Source organism: Misgurnus anguillicaudatus, chromosome 11 (genome assembly GCF_027580225.2).
Source record: "Misgurnus anguillicaudatus chromosome 11, ASM2758022v2, whole genome shotgun sequence".
Lineage (NCBI taxonomy): Eukaryota > Metazoa > Chordata > Actinopteri > Cypriniformes > Cobitidae > Misgurnus > Misgurnus anguillicaudatus.
Genome location: NC_073347.2, coordinates 23927308 through 23951613, shown reverse-complemented (window position 1 = coordinate 23951613; position 24306 = coordinate 23927308). Strand labels below are relative to the sequence as shown.

The 24306-nt window shown below is 37.4% G+C and overlaps 2 protein-coding genes across 7 annotated transcripts in view; one reads left to right on the top strand and one right to left on the bottom strand.

The window, feature by feature from the left end:
• The window catches only part of ptpn20 (protein tyrosine phosphatase non-receptor type 20), a 42299-nt gene extending 32891 nt beyond the window's left edge, over positions 1-9408 (bottom strand). Inside the window, exons 1-14 of one of the 3 annotated variants that reach the window (XM_055169337.2) lie at positions 8708-9408; positions 5896-6043; positions 5658-5818; positions 5206-5271; positions 4902-5081; positions 4280-4355; positions 3431-3514; positions 2292-2370; positions 2031-2184; positions 1874-1945; positions 1537-1711; positions 823-958; positions 566-704; positions 313-465 (exon numbers count right to left, since the gene is read on the bottom strand). In XM_055169337.2, coding sequence (XP_055025312.2) covers positions 313-465; positions 566-704; positions 823-958; positions 1537-1711; positions 1874-1945; positions 2031-2184; positions 2292-2370; positions 3431-3514; positions 4280-4355; positions 4902-5081; positions 5206-5271; positions 5658-5818; positions 5896-6019 — 1599 coding nt within the window. In that variant the 5' untranslated portion in view covers positions 6020-6043; positions 8708-9408. Of the gene's footprint in view, positions 1-312; positions 466-565; positions 705-822; positions 959-1536; positions 1712-1873; positions 1946-2030; positions 2185-2291; positions 2371-3430; positions 3515-4279; positions 4356-4901; positions 5082-5205; positions 5272-5657; positions 5819-5895; positions 6052-8707 lie in introns of those variants that run through there. The other 2 variants (XM_055169335.2, XM_055169336.2) reach the window with 2 other exon arrangements.
• A 101-nt stretch (positions 9409-9509) lies between these two features.
• On the top strand, positions 9510-24292 carry mapk8a (mitogen-activated protein kinase 8a). Of its 4 annotated transcripts, none has more exons than XM_055169346.2 (12): positions 9510-9676; positions 11444-11612; positions 11707-11836; positions 11935-11993; positions 12192-12330; positions 14997-15162; positions 15532-15603; positions 18091-18273; positions 18799-18923; positions 19279-19342; positions 19842-19919; positions 21797-24292. In XM_055169346.2, exons 2-12 carry the CDS (start codon positions 11491-11493, stop codon positions 21940-21942), a joined length of 1284 nt encoding a protein of 427 aa, XP_055025321.1. In that variant the 5' UTR covers positions 9510-9676; positions 11444-11490; the 3' UTR covers positions 21943-24292. The 4 variants fall into 4 exon arrangements, with proteins under 4 accessions (XP_055025321.1, XP_055025322.1, XP_055025320.1 ...); XM_055169347.2 differs by lacking the exon at positions 15532-15603 and adding an exon at positions 17818-17889 and having other exon boundaries at positions 9511-9676; positions 19842-19901; XM_055169345.2 differs by lacking the exon at positions 15532-15603 and adding an exon at positions 17818-17889 and having other exon boundaries at positions 9512-9676.
• The last annotated feature ends 14 nt before the right edge of the window (positions 24293-24306 follow it).

The following is a 24306-nucleotide window of genomic DNA, read 5'->3' as shown; positions in this document are numbered from 1 at the left end:
CGACAGCTGCTTGTTTATGTTGTTACTGCTGAAACCGTCTATATGTGACCAATAGTAGTTTACCTTCCCAAAGATGGTTTACCTGTCTTGGATGGTCTCCTAGCCTGGTCAGTGTGGTTTGTTGGCTGGTTTTGGCCATTTTTAGTTGAGACCCATCTTGGCTAGCCTGTAGTACAGGCTGGTTTAAAACTTTTTTTTTGGTCGAGAGCCTACACTGACCTGCAATTATTTGCTTTATTGTTGTACAATAAGGATTTTTACACGAATTACACGAACGGTGTGACTGTAAAAATCAAGGTTTAAAGAAGCTACCTTTAAGAACTCCGTCTCAGCATCCTCTGGTAGCAACTGGGCATTATTGGCATGTAACCTTGGCAACTCATCTCTTAAACAGGGCAAGGGCACTTTCTCTATAACTCTCTTAGATATGTACTGCTCCATCTGGAAATAGTTCTTTCCATAAACCTGAAAACATCAACGTGATAGTGTGAATACTACAGTAGATGGATGTCTTGTGTAGCGAGATAGGCTTAGATAACGTTTAGTTCCATAATATCCAACTAACCTCAGGCATGTAGTCCCCAAACTCAACCTGCAGTGCCAGGGCAGCAAGAAACAATGCAGTCTCTTCATTACAATAGACTCTGTCGTCCAGAATGTCCCTTCTCAACTGGAGATAGTACTGGTGACGTGTAAATCTATGCCTGATTAATAAAAAACAAATAGTAAGCATTAGAATAAAATGTGGAGAGGACATTAGAGATAAACAGACAAACAAAACATGATTATTCAGCACATAGTACAGAAACCTTCAGTACGTACAATATGTACGAAATGTCATCAGGGAAAAATTTGACACGGAGAAAAAGTGTAAATGTCACAGAAGCCGCTTTTTTCCAGGAATCTGGAGCAACTTTTGAGATTTTTGTCTCTTGGTCCAAAAAGAAAAATTCACCATCTGCAATAGAGAAGGCCAGCATTGTTTAATCATTTATGCAAGACACAATGTGCATACATGATATTTATTAGGTATTTATTGTAATATGCACATTTGTGACCCTGTCTGTGAAATCTAAGCTAAAGTCTCATAATATATTTTTGATGTGTGATTTCATTCATTGATTTCACACTTATTTCAATATTTGACATGACCTAACTCACACAATATTAAAGTTATCAAGGTTATATTTAACAGAATCTTCTCTACATTATGTAGGATGATTTTTTGTCAAAAATAGACTTTAGCTGGGTTTCCCAAGCATATATAATAAAATATATCAGAATAAAAATATATCCTTAAACTATGCAAAAATGCATAACCTCACCTTCAAACATGATTTATAAATGCAAAATGCAAGTTCACAAATCATCACATTAATTTTCGACTGAAAACATTATTGTCATAGTATACAAATCCTAATACAACTATAATTTGTGAATCATGTTTTATGAATGTATTGGTTCATACTTTGTGCTTATATAGATATAGCAATATCTGACTCATACATGTGTATTTACTGAAGAAGATTGCTTTACCATCAATGAAAGCAAGGCCAAAGTAAAAGTGCTCCACAAGGTTAGCATGAGCCACGACCATGTCAAAGACATCTCGTCCACGAGACTTGATGTCACATTTCACTGCCACACATTGCTCATTTGGCATGATCACGTTAACTTCCCTTTGAGATAAAACTGACTTGCCCTTTTTTGACTGAATTGATCAAAAGAGAGAAATTAAGAGAAGATTAATACAGACACACAGATTGCACAACCTTAATGCATTTTTTATTAAACATCGTAATAGAATGACTGAATATGGATTGGATTGTACCAACAGTACTGAAATGTGCAACAGTTGCTATGCACAGCTTACCACTATAGATCCAGGCAGCTCTAAAACGATATGAGGTTCATCATTCATTCTAGTAAACTCTGGTCCAAGACTCTACAATTGAAACATAAAGGCAAATAATCAACAACTAAAAGTCACATTTTATGTCCAGCACTGAAGACACTGAGCACAATATTACCTTAGCTTTCATTTGGGAAAGGCTGACTGCAGATTCGCTAATAGTAATACAGGGACTGGAAAGTCGGGCTTCATCCTTATTGGGAACACTGAGGTATGAACTCCGTGATGGCCAACAACTTGTGCTTCGTCTTTGGTGAAGGTCCGTTGGAATTCTGGGATACCAAAGCATTAATACCCCTCCATCACAGACTGACTCAAGCTCAAGGTTCTATACAGGATGATAGCTTATACTTTTACAATTGCAAAACCAAACTGCTACCTGCTTGAAGGCCCTTCATAGGCTGTGGTCTGACTAGATCTGCTTCTGAGAGACCAGGATTTCTGGTGATGGAAAACTCCTGAAAAAAAAGTAACTAGATTGGAAAATTGGAAATGATGTCTAAATGCTCTGCAATAAAGATGAAAAACCTGAAAAGTTCCACAATTAAAGGAAAACACCACATATTTTACTATGTTTTAACCTCAACTAAACAAATTAATACATGCCTATCTTTGTTCAATGCGTGCACTTCATCTTTGTACAGCACGTTGTGAATGTGTTAGCATTTAGCCTAGCCCCATTCATTCCTTAGGATCCAAACAGGGATGAATTTAGAAGCCACCAAACACTTCCGTGTTTTCAATATTTAAAGGCTGTTACATGAGTAGTTACACGAGTAAGTATAATGGCACAAAATAAAATGTGACAATTTTTTAAAGTGATAAAAAAATGAGAACTATATTGCAAACTAAGTGCTCTTCCGCCATACAATATAGCTCTCATTTTTTATCCGCTTTAACAATCGTAAGGTTGTATTTTGTGCCACCATACTTACTTCGCGCTGTACAAAGATTACGTGTACGCATTGAAAAAAGATAGACATGTATTAATTTGTCTAAGTTGAGGTAAGAATATAGTAAAATATTGAAAAACAGTGGTGATTTCCTTTAAAATAACAATACAAATTACTAAGATTTAAAGGTGCAGTGTGTTTTATTTTTTGTGGCATCTAGTGTTGAGGTTGCATTGCAACCAACAGCTTAGTCCACTGCTCACCCCTTACTTTTGAAACGCATAGAGAAGCTACATTAGCTGCCATGGGAGACAACTTAGTAAAAAAGTTTGTCCGTTAAGGGCTTCTGTAGAAACATGGCTGCACAAAATGGTGACTTCCATGTAAGGGGACCCTCGCGTATATTAGATCTCGTTCTAAGGTAATAAAAACATAACGGTTCATTATAAAAGGTCTTTATACACCCCTGATCATATAGTTTTGTATATTATTTTGCATTTCTGTCAAGAGATCCTTTTAAAAATTACACACTGCACCTTTAACTAGCAACATAGGCCTACAGCAAAACTAATTTCACTAAAGATGAAATAAAATGCTCTACACTGAACACTCAACATGAGCTCACCTTGCTTTGAGTCCAGAGACAGTCTGCGAGTCTCTCCTGTAGCTACACTTCCCTCTGTATAACCAGGACACGGCCCACGCTTACCTGCCCGACAATGAGACCTGATCACTAGATGTCCACTACATTGTGTACGCATGCAAATACCTCTGGAAAGCGGCCAAATAAAAGAGAGCTGCAGGGTTGCATGAAGCATCACTGCTTAGAGACCAGTTACACCTTTGTAATACCATGTTTGGTTTAAATTAAACCTAGGAGTGGTTTCCCGGACAGCGAATAGCTTAAGCCAGGACTAGGCCTTAGTTTAATTAGGAAATATAACTAGTTTTAACAAACATGCCTTATTAAAACATTACTTGTGTGCATTTTAAGACAAAAGAAAGGGCACTGATGTATTTTAAGATATGTTAGTGCAAGTGGTTTTCAGTTTGGACAGCTCAAACATTTATTTTAGTCTAGGATTAGTCTATTCCCTGTCCGGGAAACCGCCCCTTAATCTGATCTTGTACACTATTAAACTGGTACAGTGGTACTTTGTTACGCACATTATGGTAAAACCTACCAGGTACAAGGTTTAGCCACTGAGTTTCAGGATAAACATTTTGGCAAAGACAATACAGTAAGTCTGGATTAGCGTAACAACATTTAGTGAAGATGCTGGGCACTGGTGTATGTTATGTAAAGGATGTGATGTGCACAGTGTAAAGGGACTCTCTGGAACTCTTCTATAAATATCCATTACATCAGCACATTTGGATATTTACCAAAACAGATCTATTTAACATGCAATAAACAGTTTTATCCAAATAAGAGGGAACAATACATAGTGGGATACAACATAAACAGTCGTACCGTGAAGTCTTTCTCTGATAATTTGACTCTTGCCACTCAACTGCACAACGTTCTCAGTTAAAGCAGCTCGATCCACCTGGAAATAAAGGAAAACAAAACAGATCCCTCGATTCCCTCATATCAGTCAGCATAAAAGGGCTGATGAAAATATTTCCTGAAATGTTAAGGAAACCTACACCGTTTTTCAATATTTTCCCTTAACTTAGATTAATTAATACATGCTTAAATTTTTTCAATGTGTGCACTTTTAGTCTTTCAGTGCTTCGTGAATGTGTTGGCATTTAGCCTAGCCCCATTCATTCCTATGGATCCAAACAAAAGTTTTATTTTGTGCCACCATATTTACTCATGTAACTACTCATGTAACAGTCTTTAAATAGGAAAAACATTTGGTGGCTTCTAAATTCATCCCGGTTTGAAACCCAAGGAATGAATGGGTCCAGGCCAAACGCCAACACATTCACAAGGCACTGTACAAAGAAAAGTGCACGCATTGAAAAAAGATAGGGATGTATTAATTTGTCTAAGTTGAGGTAAGAACATAGTAAAATATTGAAAAACTGTGGTGTTTTCCTTTAACTTTTTATGAATTAAAAACTTTTTGGGAACATTTTTGACTCACAGAATCTTGGAAGACGTCCTCCACCAGCTGTTTGATGACTTTATTCGGAGGGGGCAGGAGAGAAGCTTTGTGGTGTGACTCGCACACCTCTAGGATAGAGTTCAGGTTTGCTCGCCGATGGGCCCTGTCCTCACACATGCTCAGAAGAAGGGAATTTAGAGAGTCACTTAACTGAATGGGCTGATAAAAGAGGAGACAAATCTTTTTTAGTACATTGGTTGGAAGGTAAGCAGCTTTAATGTAGCTGGCATATTTTTTACATTTATCACAAGTCTTTACTTTATGGGATTTTTGCGAAACTGACCTGATTTTGAGGGAGATGATAATCAACTGACCAATAGAGAGTCATACCAAGGGAATAGACGATTATCTGAAAAAAAAAAAACATGAATAAATCATCAATATGAATTCGAAGTAGTGGATGACTTATTTGTTGACATTTATGTTTTTCATTATGCATTTGGAGTAATTCAAGAAGTAAATACAAGAATTATTCCCTTATACATACATGAAAAGTTTGGTTAATTTTTAGTTTTAACATTTTAAAGATAGCAAACTATACACATTTTTTGTCCTGATCAAATAATGGTTGTCATGTTTCAAATGCAAACAATATGAACCTAACAGTAAGAAGTAAAATAAAAACCGTAAGCAATCATTGCATTTCGACCTAATCTAAAGTAAATCACTGTCAACACTGAATAGTTAGTATGCAAGCCGAGTATCCCACTGGATGTCGCTGAATAGAAAACTGACCTTCTCCATGGCTAGCTTAGTAGAAATGGTACGTCCTTGCAGCATTTCTGGGGCTGTAAAGGCACACACCTCATCTGTCATTGCACAGTTCTTAAACGCCATCGTGCCCGTTGCTGACAAGAGCAGTGATGCAGGAGTTATAATGTTGCAGAAATTGTGACCTAGAAAAACACAATTACTTAATTTTACATGGATTGCACTCTTTGCCAGCGGAAAACAACGAGGGTCAACGTCTTACCTTTGTAGGAAAGGTCCACGAGTGATTCTGCCGAGCCCAGCAGGAGAGACCAGACCTCATCTTCCTCCAGTGCTCCTCCTCTGGCTTCCAGCACCTCGGCGAGGGTCACAAACGTGCTGCTCATCCTGCAGAGCCGCGGGACAGATACCTGAGAAGGAGACACACACACACAAGCAAGCTGGCTAATGGAGGAGGAGAGATAGTTGGAAATAATATACGTAAAGATGCTGCATAAACAATGCTGATCAGCAGGAACTGTGACCTCATCACTATTGATTCATGACAATCTTGTGTCACACGCACTGTGTTGTGTAAATCTAAATCTGTCTACAGTGAATTCAGTGAATTGCATGTATTATTGTACTCTATATTTTTCTTTCACTGTGTAATTTAAAATGTTTAATAGATTTCATTTTACTACACAAAGAAAGTCAACAGATTTCAGACAGCTTTTCCCCGAAGTAAGATATTGTATTTACAGTATATATCAAATTTTAATCATATTATGTTTGTCCTGTTGTGGTATAAAAATACAGTTGAATAAGACTAATAGTTTACTGAAGTCTTTCAGTTTTAGTATGGTGTTTTTTTAGCTGTAACTACTCAACATGGAAACTAGAGGGAGCCATTTCAGTTTGAAGTCCTCATCAGTTCCAACAACAAGTGCATGTTTATGCCAAAACTCATTTATAATTACTGTATGCACTTGTTCCTTGGTGTATAATGCTCTTTTGTCAGATATGTTTTAAAATGTAAACGGCTTGCTGGAGCATCAAACTATAAACAAGATATAGGATATAGAAAATATATATTTAAATACTTTTTTTATAAAAATAATCAAATTATAAAATGTAAAAACTTTGATAGAAATAATGTAAAATGTATATAATTGTAATTTAATAAAGCAACAGAACATTGACTTTCCACTCATTTAAGTCTTTAGGAATTTTATTTGACTGTGGAATTTGCATAGGGGTCAGTGATATGGCATGCATATTTTTGTGTCGGGGGGGGCAATATTTACTGTATAAATAACTTTATACTGTGTATAAATGACATGTGTCACTTTAATTAAGCCTATTTTGTAAAAAAATAATAATAATACAAATATATTGTGGAAAAAACATTAAAATGTGCTGAAATTGTTCAATAAACAAAACTTTTTAAACACATTGTGACATAAAATATTTTTATGGGCACTATTTGTCATTGACCAATAGATAAGTGGCAAAAGTTTTTAAATGTATCATGGTCTTTCCTTATGTATCATTCATTGTTAAGATTGGAATAGATTTATAATCTTTTATCAAAATGTAATAACTTGCACACCTCTGAAACAACTTTGTAAATCTGGCAAAAGAGGTAGAAAATAATCAGATTTCCATAAGGATATGTCAGGTCTTGGACAACAGTCAAGGTATTTCCAGTGACTGCGCATGTAAATCTGTCAAAAGATGTCAGCTACATCAGCAGGGCTCAACATAAAGGACTGCCCGGTGGCCCGGGGCCAGTGTAAGAGACGTTTGGGCCAGTAAACAGTATTGTCACTTGCCAGATCGGGCCAGTGCTTTGCCCTCGACGAAAAGAAACAATGCAATATTTTTATTAATATGTGAGAGTCACTGAAATCTTTTTTTTTTTGTGGGGCGAGTGAAAATTTTGGCAGGGCAAGTGAAAACTATAACCACTTGCCTGACTGGGCCAGTATAAAAAATGATTTGCGTTGAGCCCTGATCAGGCAGCTAATCTTAGTGCCATGACTCTACATTTGTTGAAACCAGACTATTAATTGAAATATTTGATTAAAAACAATATATAAATCAATCTTTAATTGACTACATATAAACATTTTTGTTGTCAAAAATAGATGTGAGTAGTGGTATTGCACAAATTAACAATTCTAGTTGATTTTATAGTCAGTCTGTTATAGTCAGGGATTGCTATACGAAACCAGATCAAACCTGTATGCCTTTTACCGTTTATCAGTGACTGACATAACACCACGTAAATAAGACAAATTAAAACCTATTGACTGCAACAATCCAAGTGGAATAAGAATGTACTGTATACATTTGTCTATTATTAAAATTAAATTAAAATAATAATAAATCATAACAACAAATCAGACAGAACAGAACCTAGGCAAAGAAATGTGTCTCTTTAATAATAGCTTGTACTGCACGCTTGTAAGAGGGTTAATCGGGAATCTGAGGTCATAGGTTCATTATTACAGGAAGCCTTGCATTTCTAACAGTATCTTTTAATAATAACCATGCAATATACATTTGGCTTTATAATGTGTTGTGTAAATCTGTACACAATAAAATTTCATTTTACAGTAGAATAATTGGATATCATGCTTGAACCCATGACCCCTGCATTGTTTTACCAGCTACAACACATGCACTTATACTGTATATGAAGCATAAAGTGGTAACAGCTGTGCAGACATACAAGACAAAAAATCTCCCTCCAATTCTAAATTAATAGAAACTGAAGACATTCAATGCACTGTTTAAATGCTTTCTTAAAAACGGTAAGTCATAATTCAGAGGCATTAAGAAAATATTTTAGATATAGCTTGTGACCATCTTTTTAAAACATTTCCTTATTAAATAACTATACGTATAGGCTACATACAGTTCATCAATCACAGCTTAACACTGTAACACTGGCTTTAACAATAAAACCAATAAAGAATCCAATCATATGGATTCAGAATCCATTTCATACGACTTCATGTATTTTGAATCAAATAAGAACCATAAAATTCGCACAAAACTTATATATCAGCATATAGCCTACACCTTACCTTAGCATTCAATGTACAAAAGTCCTGATCTCCTTTTGATGTCTTCGGGACGTTTTAATTCAGTGTGTCTCATCACTACATGTTTCTTTTAGCTTCTGTTACCTTCAAAGAAAGTAGGCTTGTTGTACAATGACCCAAACTATTGCCATCATGTCTGACATCATGTCTGATCGCTAAGACTTTACTGGTGTCTGTGCCTGGACACTTTTTGCAAATTAAAGAACTATTCTTAGACAAGAGCCAAAGAGCTCAATTGGATTAGACGAGGAGTGACCGGTCACGAGGAAGTTTTTCCTTAAATTGTAAGATCATCGTGATCCTTTACAACATAGTCCTAGCCCATCGAACCGCAACACCATATTAATATGTGCTGTATCATTAATAAATATATACACAGGCAAGTTATTATTTACTGACGCTACCCTCGCTACTCAACCGATACAAATATTTCAGACTCTTTATCTTAAACTAAACAGATGGCAGTGCTGGTTAATATCGTTTCTTTATATCAATATCGAAGAACTTGTTTGTTACCATGGTAAGTTGTTGCACCGGCTATTTATAAATGCCAATAAAACACGTTCAATAAGCAATCAAAATTATACATGTTTAAATTATGTACAATATATTTGACAATTTAATTTAACTGTTCATTACGCTTTGCCTGCTGACATAAAAAGAACGACAGAAATACAGCTCGTTATATCTATGAATAGTGCGGTGTGATGGCACGGAAGCGCGTGTGGGTTTGGTGACGTAGAGCGCATGAAGTCGTCCGCAGTGCACGCGAGGCCTGCTGCCAGTATGAGAACGCGCTTTCAATACGCTGGGGTCATGTTGTCGAAACCATTAGCCGAATAAGCGCAGTTATTAACCTATAGATCCTTCACCGTATCGTTTCTGAAGAATCCGTCCACATAGCTGATATTTGGGATACAGGAAGTGCTGTTTATATTTCAATCGCAGCAGGTAAGTAAGCGTTTAAAGGTGGTTTTAAAGCGTGGTATTGTTTCGCGTGGGGGAGGGTGCGTGTATACATCACAGCTGATTTTGTTTCCGTTCAGTCAATAATGTCACATCGATGGTTTGCAGTGCTGGGATACAACGTAGCGACTGATAAATGAATAAGGTTACGGGAGATAGGTTACAATGATATTTGTCAAACTGCTCGTATGGCCACCGTGCATAAGTATAGTGTTAATGTGGATTCTGGGTTCAATTTAATCCAAAATCAGTATAATATAATAATATGATCGTCATCTATATATATATTATGAATGTATGGTTGAATTAAACTGATTGACTTATTACTGGTTATACTGTATACACACCACATAAAAATGACTGACTTAGCAGCAAAATTACAAGACTTGGCCAAAATCTCTAGTTTTATAGCTTACTATTGTATTCTGAATAAAGGTTTTAAGATTTTAAATGTATACTTTAATTGGCTATGCGTGCTGTGTACCTGCTTGACAAAATTTGCTCATTTGTGCTAGAAAAGTACATTTCGATTTAAATAAATTCATTTGATATCACTGAATTATGGGGTTTAATGCTGCTTTAGCATTTTTATTTATTTTTTCTTTTTATTCCTATGCATGCTTTTTTAAGGAAATTATTATTTTAGGTAATGTGTTGATGAATATTCGTCTTGTCAGTTTCTATGCCCCAGTAGATTAATACTCTACTATCTAACATTTAACCTATAATAGCTTAAAAAAACAACAACAACTTGGTTTCACAAGTCTTAGCTGCTGAATATGATGAGAAATTGTCAGTTGATAAACTGGTTTGGTGGGATGCATGGCTGATATCACAATGTATGCATTTATAGATTGTTTTAAAAGGAAAGACTATGTTTAATAAAGTGTTAGTATTAGCATATTACATAGTATGCACCTGATATCATATAAGATTGTACCCACACACTGCTCATCGAGGGTTGTACTGAATCAAATTATGGCAAAAGTCTCTCTCTATTGCTATGGATTCTGAATTCCATTTGTTCTTGCATTCGTGTTCAGACACATTCAGTGATACTTCCTGTCATTGTAGTCAGTCATACAGTGCTACTTTACTTTATGACATGTCAGAAAGCACTATCCCTGATGTGATACTACAGCTACATACCAAAGCAATGTTTCCTCTGAAATTGGGATGATGTTTTTCCGTAAAACTGGGTCATGCTGTTGTTGGTATTGCTTTTTTTATAAACTCAGCCATTAGGAACATGTCCTACTCTTGCAACAGATGCTGATAGTGTGCGTTTCTTACAGCTGTATGCTCTATTTATATTCTTTTTCATGACATGCAGATAAGTCCAGAGCCAAACTATCCCTTTAAAGGGATAGTTCACCCAAAAATGAAAATTCTGTCATTTACTCACCCTCGTGTTGTATTGTGTTTTATTTTATTCTGTCGAACACAAAAGAAGATAATTTTGATAAATTAAACGCACAGTTAAGGGAACCAATGACTTTCATAGTATTTGTTTTTCCTGCTTTTGTGGGAATCTTCTTTTGTGTTCAACAGAACAACACGTGTGTAAGTGCGTGATGACAGAATTTTCATTTTTGGCTTAACTATTCCTTTAACTTTATTCTGCAGTGTTCTGTGAAACTATATTGTATTGTCTTAAAAGTTATGTAATGGTGGTAGAGACAACATAACGCGTCCAGACATCCTTCAGCCATTTTATAGTGTATTTTGTTTTGTCTCTTGTTTTTGGTCTAGGTTCCTAACAGTCCGTCTCGTTCGGATGCTCAGATATCGACTTCACCATGAACAAAAATAAGCGTGAGAAAGAATTCTACAGTGTAGATGTCGGTGATTCAACCTTCACGGTGTTGAAGCGGTATCAGAATCTAAGACCCATTGGTTCAGGTGCTCAGGGAATAGTCTGGTATGTTCCAGAGCTCCATTTCTCCTACTCAAATCATGGATGTAACCCAGTCGCACATCTTTTCACATGTACTTTGCATCCTTTTCTCTTGTAGCTCAGCGTACGACCACAACCTCGAACGAAATGTGGCTATAAAGAAACTTAGCCGTCCTTTTCAAAATCAGACTCATGCCAAACGTGCATTCAGAGAACTGGTGCTCATGAAATGTGTCAATCATAAAAATGTAAGTTTGTCAAAAAAAGATCATAACATATTGCTTGCTATGACAATCCAATCAAATAACCGCCGTAATTCATATCCTTCTGTCTTTTTCATTCCCAGATTATAGGCCTCTTAAATGTTTTCACCCCACAAAAAACATTAGAAGAATTCCAAGATGTGTGAGTACCATAAAATGTGAAAGCTATTTATGCTTATTAAACAACAAGACTCGAGCTAAATAATATCCCCTCTTCCTTCTTTATCACATCTATATGCGCACGCCCACCCCTCCCCTTTCCCATCTGCTTTCTTTGACCCCCGCCCCATCACACCCCCTGCATTTGCCCCTCCCCTTCCCGCCCCTAACCCAACAACAGTTACCTAGTAATGGAGCTGATGGACGCCAACCTCTGCCAAGTCATTCAGATGGAACTGGACCACGAGCGGCTGTCCTATCTGCTGTACCAGATGCTGTGCGGAATCAAGCACCTCCACTCGGCCGGGATCATCCACAGGGTCGGTGCTCCTCCTTATTCAAAAGCCTCACCTCCTTAACAAAAACACTGCCATGCGCAGCCAAGGTTGTACTGACGGAGAAGCGCTTTATAATCAGTTAAGGTGAGGGAGGGGTTTTATTCCCCTGGGTTTATTACAAAAAGCCAGACCTCTGCCTGCGTTCCTGCCTGTCTGCCTGACTGCAGCTGCTGCTGTGGACTGCATTGCGCTGTTGAGTCAGGGACGTGCGAAGTGGCGACAGAGGTGAAGCGATCGAGTGATCGTCAGTAAACATAACACTCCCGTGGACCCGCATCATCTTGATCATCATCAGTCTTTTACTATAGATTCTAGTTTGTAGTGATGTGAGGAGAGGAAGACCTTTATGTCACTTTATTGCTAATTCAGTAAATCTTGTAACATTGCACAAGGTCATTACAAACCTTGACGCACTACATATTTTCTTGATTGTGGGTATCCAAATGTTACATGATTGAAAATGGCATCATTCTAACAGATCTATTGGGGGAAAAAATCATCTTCTTTTAAGGTTATAATATGTATTTTTTACATTTATAATTTGAAGTATAATTAAATGATTGGAATGCAGGACATCACATTTTAGACCCTGAAACTATATCTGCATTTTTGATAAATTTTTAATGGGCCAGCACCATAAGTGAAACTAAAAATAGTCATTTCTGTAGTTGACATCTAAAACTGTCTGGTCCACATGGTTTAAAACAGGCGGTATTTTAATTACATCAATTTTTTAATTTGCATGAAAACCTCTTAAAGGGTTAGTTCACCCAAAAATGAAAATTTTGTCATCATTTACACTCATGTCGTTCCACACCTGCAAGGCCGTCTTTCATCCTCCATATATAAATTAAGATAGTTTTGTTTAAATCCAAGAGCTTTCTGAGCCCCTTTAAGGGCGATTTATAGTCGTGCGTAGGTTCTATGCCGTAGCTACGGCGTAGGCTATCCGTAGCCTGTGCGTAGCTTTGCGTCGCCTGACGCGCACCTAGCAAAATTTTTAACAGCGCGTCAGTTCTACGTGGACCACAAGCGCTGTGATTGCTCCACCAGAACCCCTCCCGTCAGGTAAAAAAACTGCGTCATAGGTATTTCCGTTTGCGATGGTGAAAACAAAGAATGGCTAAGTTGAGGAGTGATTTAACTCAAACTGCAACAAAAGTCGCTGTTTGTTTACATCCATCATTACTGGTCTTCTCAAATTATACACAACAAGTTGCTGTTTCTTCTTTGTTTGTGGCTTAACTTGCAAAGTTTCTTCTTCTTTGGCGTTCGCGCTGCTACTGTGGTTACACGCGTGGTTACTGCCTACCAGCGGCCTGCGCGCATATTTGCACGTCGACGCGGACGACGACGCAAAAGTATACATGAAAACCGACGCGGAACCTACGCCGTCGCGGCTACGCCGTAGGACCTACGCACGACCACAACGAGCCCTTTAGACAGCAATGCAACTTTCAAGGACAACATTAAAGGAAAGCACCACCATTTTTTCAATATTTTACTACGTTCTTACCTCAACTGAGATGAATTAATACATCCCTATCTTTTTTCAATGTGTACACTTAATATTTGTACAGTGTGTCGTGAATGTGTTAGCATTTAGCCTAGCACCATTCATTCCTTAGGATCCAAACAGGGATGAATTTAGAAGCCACCAAACACTTTCATGTTTTCCCTATTTAAAGACTGCTACATGAGTAATTACACGAGTAAGTATGGTGGTACAAAACAAAACGTGATTTTTTTTAAGCAGATAAAAAAAATGAGAACTATATGTGTATGGTGGAATAGCACTTAGTTTGCAGCATTTCGACCTCGGTGCGCTTAAAATCGTACATACTTAATCATGTAACAGTCTTTAAATAGGGAAAACATGGAAGTGTTTGGTGGCTTCTAAATTAATTCCCGTTTGGATCCTAAGGAATAAATGGGGCTAAGCTAAATGCTAACACATTCACTACGCACTGTACAAAGATTAATTGCACACATTGAAAAAAAGATAAGTATGTATTAATTCATCTAAGTTGAGGTAAGAACATAGTACAATATTGAAAAATTGTGGTGTTTTCCTTTCAAATAGTCCTTGTGACAACAGTGGTTCAACCTTCATTTCAAACAAAAATAGTTTTTGCGAGTCTCCGACACACATTTGTGTTAAGCATGTGTTAAGCCATAGACATACAAAAGTTGTAAGTTGCATTGCTGTCTATGGTGGCTCAGAAATCTCTCAGATTTCATCAAAATTATCATTTGTGTTTCAAAGATGAACGAAGGTGTTATGGGGCATACACACCAAACGTGAGTTTAACGATTTAAGCAAGTAGATTGCATACAAAGTCAATGCAAAGACGCGATCAGACGCGCGTCCTCGCTTGGGGCGATACAAATGACTTGATATGGGCGGTGCGTTTGCGGCGACTAAAAACACGCTAATCACCTCAAACGCATCTTCGCTCAAGTTGAAAATATATCTTGAGCAAGTAACGCGATGCCCCGCTTTTGGTGTGTATGTAGCATTATTGGTATAGAACAACGTGAGGGTGAGTAATTAATAACAAAACTTTAATTCTAGGATGAACTAACGCTTCAAAATGCTGACTATTGTTGACCCAACCCTGACTAATATTCTGTCTGTGGTTCTGTAGGATCTAAAACCCAGTAACATTGTGGTGAAGTCAGACTGTACCCTGAAGATTTTGGATTTTGGTCTGGCCAGGACAGCGGCCACTGGTTTGCTGATGACACCATATGTGGTGACACGTTACTACAGAGCCCCTGAAGTCATTCTGGGAATGGGATATCAAGCCAATGGTCAGTGCTACTGACAAGCTGCAGAATGCCTAGTTGACACATCCTGTGCATGCTTAACATCAAATATCATTTTCAATTTTCAGGTTTCATTTCGCGCTTTTATAGACCCCTGCGATGCTTTGCTTATACTAACAGCTTTGAGGTTTCAGTACCGAATTGTTTTTGAGGAAATCTTCCTTTTTTGATCAAATCTAAAGTTTGTTTTCTTTGTGATGAGTCATGCGTGGCTTGATGGTTTGCTTATTGATTTATTTTCCGGTCCAAACTGTGATGTATGAAAGAAGTGCTTATGCAATAGTACTAAAATACTAACAGACCCTGGCTTCCTGCTTAACAATTTTCTCTCTTTTCTCTGCTGCACACGCTTAGTGGACATTTGGTCTGTGGGCTGCATTTTGGCAGAAATGGTCCGTCACAAAATCCTATTTCCTGGGAGAGACTGTATCCTTGAGTCACATCCCCGGATTATCTGTTGTCATGTTAAGAGACATTGTTTTGTTCACCGAGGAGACGTGTGACCCATTATGAGCTACAGTAAATGTACTTTATTCTCAGTTTGGCCTAAATTTGTATGAACACTAATTTGTTGTTGTTGTTATGCATGTTGTGTGTTCATCAAAAGTGGTCAGTTATGTTTTTGACTGTAGCTGACTTCACAGTTTTTGTTGCCACATTTCACTCCATTCTTTATGTCTATGATGAGGCAGTTTGACTTGCCTTTTGGTCCTTTAAAACCTTTTGGAATTTTTTTGCTAATTTAAGGACCTTTAGGGTTTTGGTGTTTTTGTAGCTAAGTTGTTAGAACATCAGTGCAAAGATCCTAGGTTTGATCCCCAGGGAACATGCATACTGATAAAATGTATACTTTCAATGCACTGTAGATAGTTTTGTATAAATTGCAGAATGAATTAAAATGGGTGCATTTAAGTAAAAATAGATTTTAATATTGTCACTATACACTCACCTAAAAGATTATTAAAAGCACCTGTTCAATTTCTCATTAATGCAATTATCTAATCAACCAATCACATGGCAGTTGCTTCAGTGCATTAATGGGTGTGGTCCTGTTCAAGACAATCTTCTGAACTCCAAACTGAATGTCAGAATGGGGGAAAAAAGGTGATTTAAGCAATTTTGAGCGTGGCATGGTTGGTTGGTGCCAGACGGGCCGGTCTGAGTATTTCACAATCTGCCCAGTTACTGGTATTTTCACACACAACCATTTCTAGGGTTTACAAGAATGGTGTGAAAAGGGAAAAACATCCAGTATGCAGCAGTCCTGTTGGCGAAAATGCTTTGTTGATGCTAGAAGTCAGAGGAGAATGGGCCGACTGATTCAAGCTGATAGAAGACCAACTTTGACTGAAATAATCACTCGTTACAACTGAGGTATGCAGCAAAGCATTTGTGAAGCCACAACACGCGCAACCTTGAGGCGGATGGGCTACAACAGCAGAAGACCCCACCGGGTACCACTCATCTCCACTACAAAAATATTGGCCTGGTCTGTTAAGTCTCAATTTCTGTTGAGACATTCAGATAGTAGAGTCAGAATTTGGCGTAAACAGAATGAGAACATGGATCCATCATGCCTTGTTACCACTGTGAAGGCTGGTGGTGATGGTGTAATGGTGTGGGGGATGTTTTCTTGGCACATTTTAGGCCCCTTAGTGCCAATTGGGCATTGTTTAAATGCCACAGCCTACCTGAGCATTGTTTCTGACCATGTCCATCCCTTTATGACCACCATGTACCCATCCTCTGATGGCTACTTCCAGCAGGTTAATGCACCATGTCGAATCACTTCAAATTGGTTTCTTGAAAATGACAATGAGTTCACTGTATTAAAATGGCCTCCACAGTCACAACATCTCAACCCAATAGAGCATCTTTGGGATGTGGTGGAACGGGTGCTTCGTGCCCTGGATGTGCATCCCACAAATCTCCATCAACTGCAAGATGCTATCCTATCAATATGGGCCAGCATTTCTAAAGAATGCTTTCAGCACCTTGTTGAATCAATGCCACGTAGAATTAAGGCAGTTCTGAAGGCAAAAGGGGATCAAACACAGTATTAGTATGGTGTTCCTAATAATCCTATAGGTGAGTGTATGACAAAAACCTAGGTGATCCTAATTGTTGTGACATTTGTCCAGCCATTTAAATTTTGGGGTGAACTATTCCTTTAATGATAATTTCTTTGTGTTGTATTAGGGGTTTAAAAATTACCTTGGGGTGGCTTATTGGTGTCTGATATATTATGCTGTTGAATAACACAAGGCCTGCATCAGTATTTGGACATCAGCTGTTAAATATTCATTGTGTAAATTACTGGAACTATTTATTCTCATGCTAACTCTGTCATGAGGCCCAAAATAGATTTTCTTGCATCAGAATCAGAGATGATTCACAACGTGAGCGTGAACGGTCGGCCAGTAATATTTTACGTAACGTTTCCGGTTTATTCATAGATTTTGAGTTGATCATTTAAGTGTCACATCTTTGTTTCACCTCCTACATTTCTTATAGCACGTCTGACTTTCCCTGCATGACGTTTATTAGTTATTTACCACCTGATTTCATCTTTTTGTCTTTTGTTTATCATTTATCCCTTCATTGTTTGCATGCTAATTTCACTTTCATTTCATTTTTCAGTGGATGTATGGTCTGTTGGCTGTATCATGGCTGAAATGGTCAGAGGTAGTGTGTTGTTTCCAGGTACAGATCGTATCCTTACCTGTGTTTTTTAGTTTGCCATCAATTTCAAATGTTCATCACATCTCTTTTACATCAAAAATTATATTCCATTTTACACTGTGTATGTTTAAAAACATTTTTTTGCTTTAAGGCATATCTAATGAATTGAAAGCATACTTTAGAAATATTGTAGGCCTATATGTATTTTTCTTAACCCTTTAATGCCTGAAGACATTGATCAGTGGAACAAAGTCATAGAGCAGCTTGGAACGCCATCCCAGGACTTCCTGATGAAACTCAACCAGTCCGTGCGGACCTACGTGGAAAACAGACCACGGTACACTGGATACAGCTTTGAGAAACTGTTTCCAGACGTTCTGTTTCCTGCTGATTCAGAACACAACAAACTGAAAGGTACTAACCGTTTAAAGGGAAGGGATAATTCACCCGAAAATGACATTGACATGACAACCTGATGTTGTTATAAATCTGTATGAATTTCTTTATTCTTCTGAACACAAAAATATATATTTTGATAAATAATTACAAGCACACAGTTGATTGTGTGACAATTTTTGTTTTACCTACTATGGAAGTCCATATTTTTATTATTTTTATTTTGCGGTGAACTATCCCTTTAAAGCTTCCACTGAATCTTAACAGTTAGCTTTAAACTGAGATGTGCAGGTGTGTAATGCGTTCTGTAGGTGACTCATGCAGGTGCCTTGTAGCGTGTATACTTTCAAGGGCCACTGTATATTTACAAAATTTTTATAGAAATATGTTGGCAGAATTATAGGAGACAAGAAGCAATGCACAATTAAAAAGTCATTCCAGTGCATTCGCATTAAAGTGGCCTGAATAATTTACATGTTAAGATCACTACAGAAGCACCATTAACTTATTAAAACTATATACCGGTTGTGATTTGTCTTACAGCGAGTCAGGCGCGAGATTTGCTGTCTAAAATGCTGGTGATAGACGCATCCAAACGAATCTCTGTAGACGAAGCTTTGCAGCACCCCTACATTAACGTATGGTACGACCCGGCCGAAGTGGAAGCGGTAAGCTTATGCATTTGCACAAAGAGACAGCCAATCCATTCCTATCAATTATATGCACAGATGTCAAGTTCATTGTCATACCTGTAAGACATAAGACCTACACTCTTAAAACCTACACTGCTAAAAGTGGTACCTCCAGACCCGGAGATCAGCTGAATGGATTCCAAAACGGTAAAAATCAAATGTTTAAGACTATGGGAGCTGGAAAATTAGCGTATTGTCAGAAAAGTGGAGTGTCCCTTTAAGGCGATGACATAGAAGCACCATAACCTCGGTGAAGCACATATATGACATGTAACACAATGATGACTGTTCTCTTGAGTATAGTTATAAGTGATTATGTCTCTCTTTTCAGCCACCTCCTATGATTATAGACAAACAGCTGGATGAGAGAGATCACACTGTGGAGGAATGGAAAGGTACTTCATCCACGTTTCACCACAAAGTTCACAGAATGAAATTCAATGCCAGAAATGGAAAACAAACACACGGCTGCTGCACACCCCGTCGAAATCTTGCCTGCTTGTCACCTGATTGAAAAGCGTTAATAGGTCCCTCGGGGTGTTTAAATGTCTGACAGCGTTTGCTAAAATTAGAACGATTGATATTTCTTTCAGCGCTTGAGGGGCAGCGTGTGCCGTTGAACGTAAACCTTGCCAGTTTCCATGACGGTTCTTTATCCATCAATCTAGTGTTGGGGTGTAACTAGCTAGAAGTAGCAATGCTGCATTTTTTTTAGAGGCTCAGCTGTTTACTTTAAGATTAAAAGCACTGTTGTTGTTAGCATGAAAATAGCTTGATATTATGGAGATAGGTGTGACATTTCAAATGTGTTATGTAAATAAACTTGAATACTTGAGGTTAATGTAACCTGTTTTAAACTTATTTTTTTTCTATATTGTTATTTTTATATATCAGAGCTGATCTATAAAGAAGTGGTGGAATGGGAAGAACGACTGAAGAATGGCGTCATTCGAGGTCAGCCCTCTCCTCTAGGTTGGTTAAATAGGTTTCTCTTAGCTTTTCGCCAGTTGAGTTTTGCTTATGTTAATATTTGTGGTTTAATTCACCAGCACTCTAAGAATGGCTGGGTTATTTTGACCCATAATGGGAAAATATTGGAAAGAACTGGGTTAAAATTGACCCGGTGCTGGGTTGTTTTAAGCCAACTGCTGGTTTACTATATCCCATGGTTGCAAAACAGCAACACAGCATTGGGTCATTTTTGACCCAGCGTGTGTTCTGTCCAAAATTTACCCATTGTGGTTCAAAAATAACCCAGTGAGGTTATTAAATTAAAGGTGCCAAAGAATGCATTAAAATAATGTTAAATTGTTCTTTGATATTTACATAGAAAGTATGTAACTTTATTAAGTGCAAAAATATTCCAGAAACATTTTTACATGTCCACTTACACCCCTAGGATTTGTCCTTTGAATGAAATGATCTATTTTTGCCCTATTTGTAAGCTCTGGTCAGTAGCTAACACAAGTAAAGATTTTAACAACTTTGTCATTAATTTAATGTTTGGGGCGTACACCTCAACTGTGACATCACAGTCGGTGTTATGGTGAGATTGGCCTGTTTTCCAGCAGTCTTTTACGTGCACGATGTTTACATAAAAATGGGGAAACGAACAAGTTTGAAGCTCACGATATGTCATTACCATGTACAGAGCTCTTATTATTCATCTATGCCTAGGTAAATACATTATTTTTTTAATTCTAGGGCACCTTTAAGTAGATCATTGGTTTCATCACTGTTTGGCCGGTTTAACAATACTTTTACATAAAACTGCATTATTTACATAGAGCATTGGTTCTTAAAGCAACACTATGTAGTTTCCATGTAAAAATGACTTACAGCTCCCCCATGTGGTTGAAAAGTGCTACAGTGCCTGGTATCAGACACTGTTCTGCAGGCGGTTTCCTACCCTCCACCGCCACTTTCAGAGTGTGCTTGTAGCAGCTAGGAGGCTGCTCAGGTTGCAGCAACAGTACAATTTGTCCAGTTAAAAGTTGTTCTATCACTGAAATAATTTTAGAGACATTATTTAAAGGTAAAAAAACTACATAGTGTTGCTTTAAAGGGATACTCCAGCCAAATATCAAAATCCGAGATACTATCATGTTTCAGGCAAGCACATTTAGATTTATTTGAGTAAATGTCCTATTACTCTTCCAGCTTTGTGGTGGTGGACAACAGGGATCAGGGAACAGCTTCTGACTTTAAACCCCCAAAACGTGCATTCGTCCTTCACAGAAGTAATCCACACAGCTCTAGTGGGTTGATAGGGGTCTTCTGCGGCCGAAAAATGTTGGTATTTTTAAGTTCCATTATGAACAAGCACCTTTATTAAAGCGGTTTTATTATTAAGAAGAGTGCCTTGGTGTCCTTTTGTTATTTTCGATATTTTGCTTATTTGCCAAAGAGCACCTTCGATTTATATTTACTTTTTTGACATTCTGAGGCAAACACCTGTTTTGCAGCGTTTTTTTGTGTGAGCATATCAGTGAACACCCCTGACCACTCGGTGAGTTTCACGTTTTTGTAAACGAAAGTTTAATGCATTTTAGTAAGGATTGTTCCAGTGCACCTATGCAGCCATTGTAGAGGTAGTGAGTGATACAACTGAAACCGAAAATTCTCGGGCCAGCATCATATGTCCAAATTTCAGTCAAAACCGTTCTATTTCTTCATAAACACACTGAAAACAGGGCTTTAAGTGTAAAATACCGAACTTGTCCTTTAATTTACTCAAATGCTTTATTTCTTTTTAAAAATATGCTGTCACTTTATGTTTTTATACTGAGTGTTGAATTGCATTCACATGTATTGTAATCTGACTGAATGTTGTGTTTCACATAGCACAGGTGCAGCAGTGATCAATGGCTCACCCCAGCCCTCCTCCTCTTCCTCCATCAATGATATCTCCTCCATGTCCACAGAACCCACTGTGACCTCAGACACGGATAGCAGTCTGGAGGCCTCCGCTGGTCCTCTGAGCTGCTGCAGATGACTATCACCTTCACCTGGAGATTCACTGTGTGTGGCATGGTATCAGATTTAAGCCAGTTTAACTTTGGGTTGGATATGACGCTTTTGAGTTCAGTTTTTAGATGCTGTAAATGATCACACGATTTTATCTTTTTAGCAACGTTTAAGGCAAAGCCCCTAACTGGCTTTATTAAGATTGTCTGAGCTCCATAACAAATCTCTTGTTTTATAAGCTATAGCTAGAGTATTTTGTCATGTCGTAGAGTGATTTCGGAAGGTAGTCTGTAAAATGAAATTGTGAATATATTTTCTCAGATTAATTTATTTTGCGTTCAAGTTTTTTCCTGCTCATTGTATTTTCTTAGTCACTTGGGACACTGATAGTATTTTAAAATTAACATATTGCACAAAATCGGGATATTATTCAAGTACGGTTTGCCTGAGGTGGCTTTTTCTGGATCTTTGTGCAAAGCACATTTTATTTAAATAGTTTTTTATTGGATATTAATGACAGTCAACATCATAAAATGTTATATGTATGTTGATTTATTTCCCGATTCTTTATTTTCTATGAATGGTTTTGCTGCTGGTTAATTTTCTGATGGACTGTGAAAAGTGGTGAACTTTTGTGTATGTATTCTGATGTTGTAATTGTTCAAGTTTATCTAGGATTTCAGCACCCCACCATTCATTTAAATTTAGACCTTTAAAATTTGCATACAGAACAAACATTGAACAAAAATACTGTATAGTGATTCTATCAATATTCCATTTGACAATTTTTTTGATCCGATTATGATGAGCAGGATATTTCTGTGATGTCAGAACAAATCTTTTGTTTTTATTCGCTAGTGTGAACACGGTAAAAGTATCTACATGCATTCATTTCTAGCATATTCCATTAGAGTCATTTAAGCTACTGATTAATTTATTTTTGTAAAACGGTAAAGTGAGCTGCATTTGGAAATCGTTTATTTCCAGAAAGTTTTACTCTTAGTTTCTTTCCCCCCTTGAGGATTAATGGCACATAATGTGCTGTAAATGAACGTGACCTACTGTATTGGGGATTGACCTACAGTATGTGTGTGCATTGTGATTTTTAATACTCTGGAGCTCTACGCAATATTTGATATAAGATGGAGATTTATCAATGGTGTGAATGATCAAGAACATTGAAAAGGTCTGAAGTTGTGGATTAGAAGGTGGGAATCTGAATGTTGTTGACACACGGGGCCTGGCCCTTTGATTTTATTTACCTGTGCACAGGGTAACGGGGAAAACAACTTAAAGGGATAGTTCACCCCAAAATGAAATTTTTGTCATCATTTACTCACTCTAATGTTGTTACAAACCTCTATAAATGTCTTTGTTATGATGAACACGAAAGAAGATATTTTAAGGAATGTTTGTGACCAAACCGATCAGAAGTCCCAGGAATAGAGTACTATGGAAGTGAATGAGGTTTCTGATTGGATTTTTGGGTGAACTATTCCTTTAATATTTTGCTATTACTTTATATTGGTGGCTTTTTATGTTGAAGTGCTCTTAACCGTGTCAATGACATTGAGACCTACATATTTGTCTGGGAATCCTGAGTTACTGGACCTGCAAAATGAGCAGAAGTTTCAGCCTGATCTCACGGGAATTTGTATGTATTTTACGAGTTGGCTAATTCGTATGAAATGAACTGTATAAATATTAAAATAACAAAAAATATTGAAAGCAAATCGTAAAAAAAAACGTACAAATGCGGTCGTACGAATAAATTCGAATTAGCCAAACTGAAACAAAACCGGTCCGTTTCAGAGTCGAGTCTGAACTACCTCATGCTGATGCCATAAAGCCCACGTTTCACAAGTATTACTGTAATTTTTTTCGTTTTATTTATTTATTAAGGAGATGTGGTTGTCAGCTGACGTTAGGAATATTTAAGTGTTGTATAGTTTGTAAGAGAGAATCTGTAAGGATGTACTGTATGTAAGTGTGTTTACTTTAAACTGTGAGTGTTCTGGTTGCCATTAGACTGTTGTTTTCCAGCTAATGTTTTATAGCTGAAAGACGACCCTTCTGATTTCAGACTCGACTATGTGAAAATGTTTAAAAGGATTCTGTCCATGTTTTGCTTTTTCCACAACTAAGATGCTCAAATAATACAATGGCGAGAACATGTGGGCAGTATCTTGCATGAACTGCTTAGCATTTCATTTTCAGTCCAAAAAACTGTACATGTACTATAAGATTATGGTGCTGGGTTTATAAGCCAGACACAGTTTTTTTTATTAGGATTAGTTGATTACCACCTCACTAGATTTTAATGAAATTCAACTGTGTTAACATCATAACAACTGGAGAAATAAACGATTGGAGATGAATTGTTTGTGTTTTA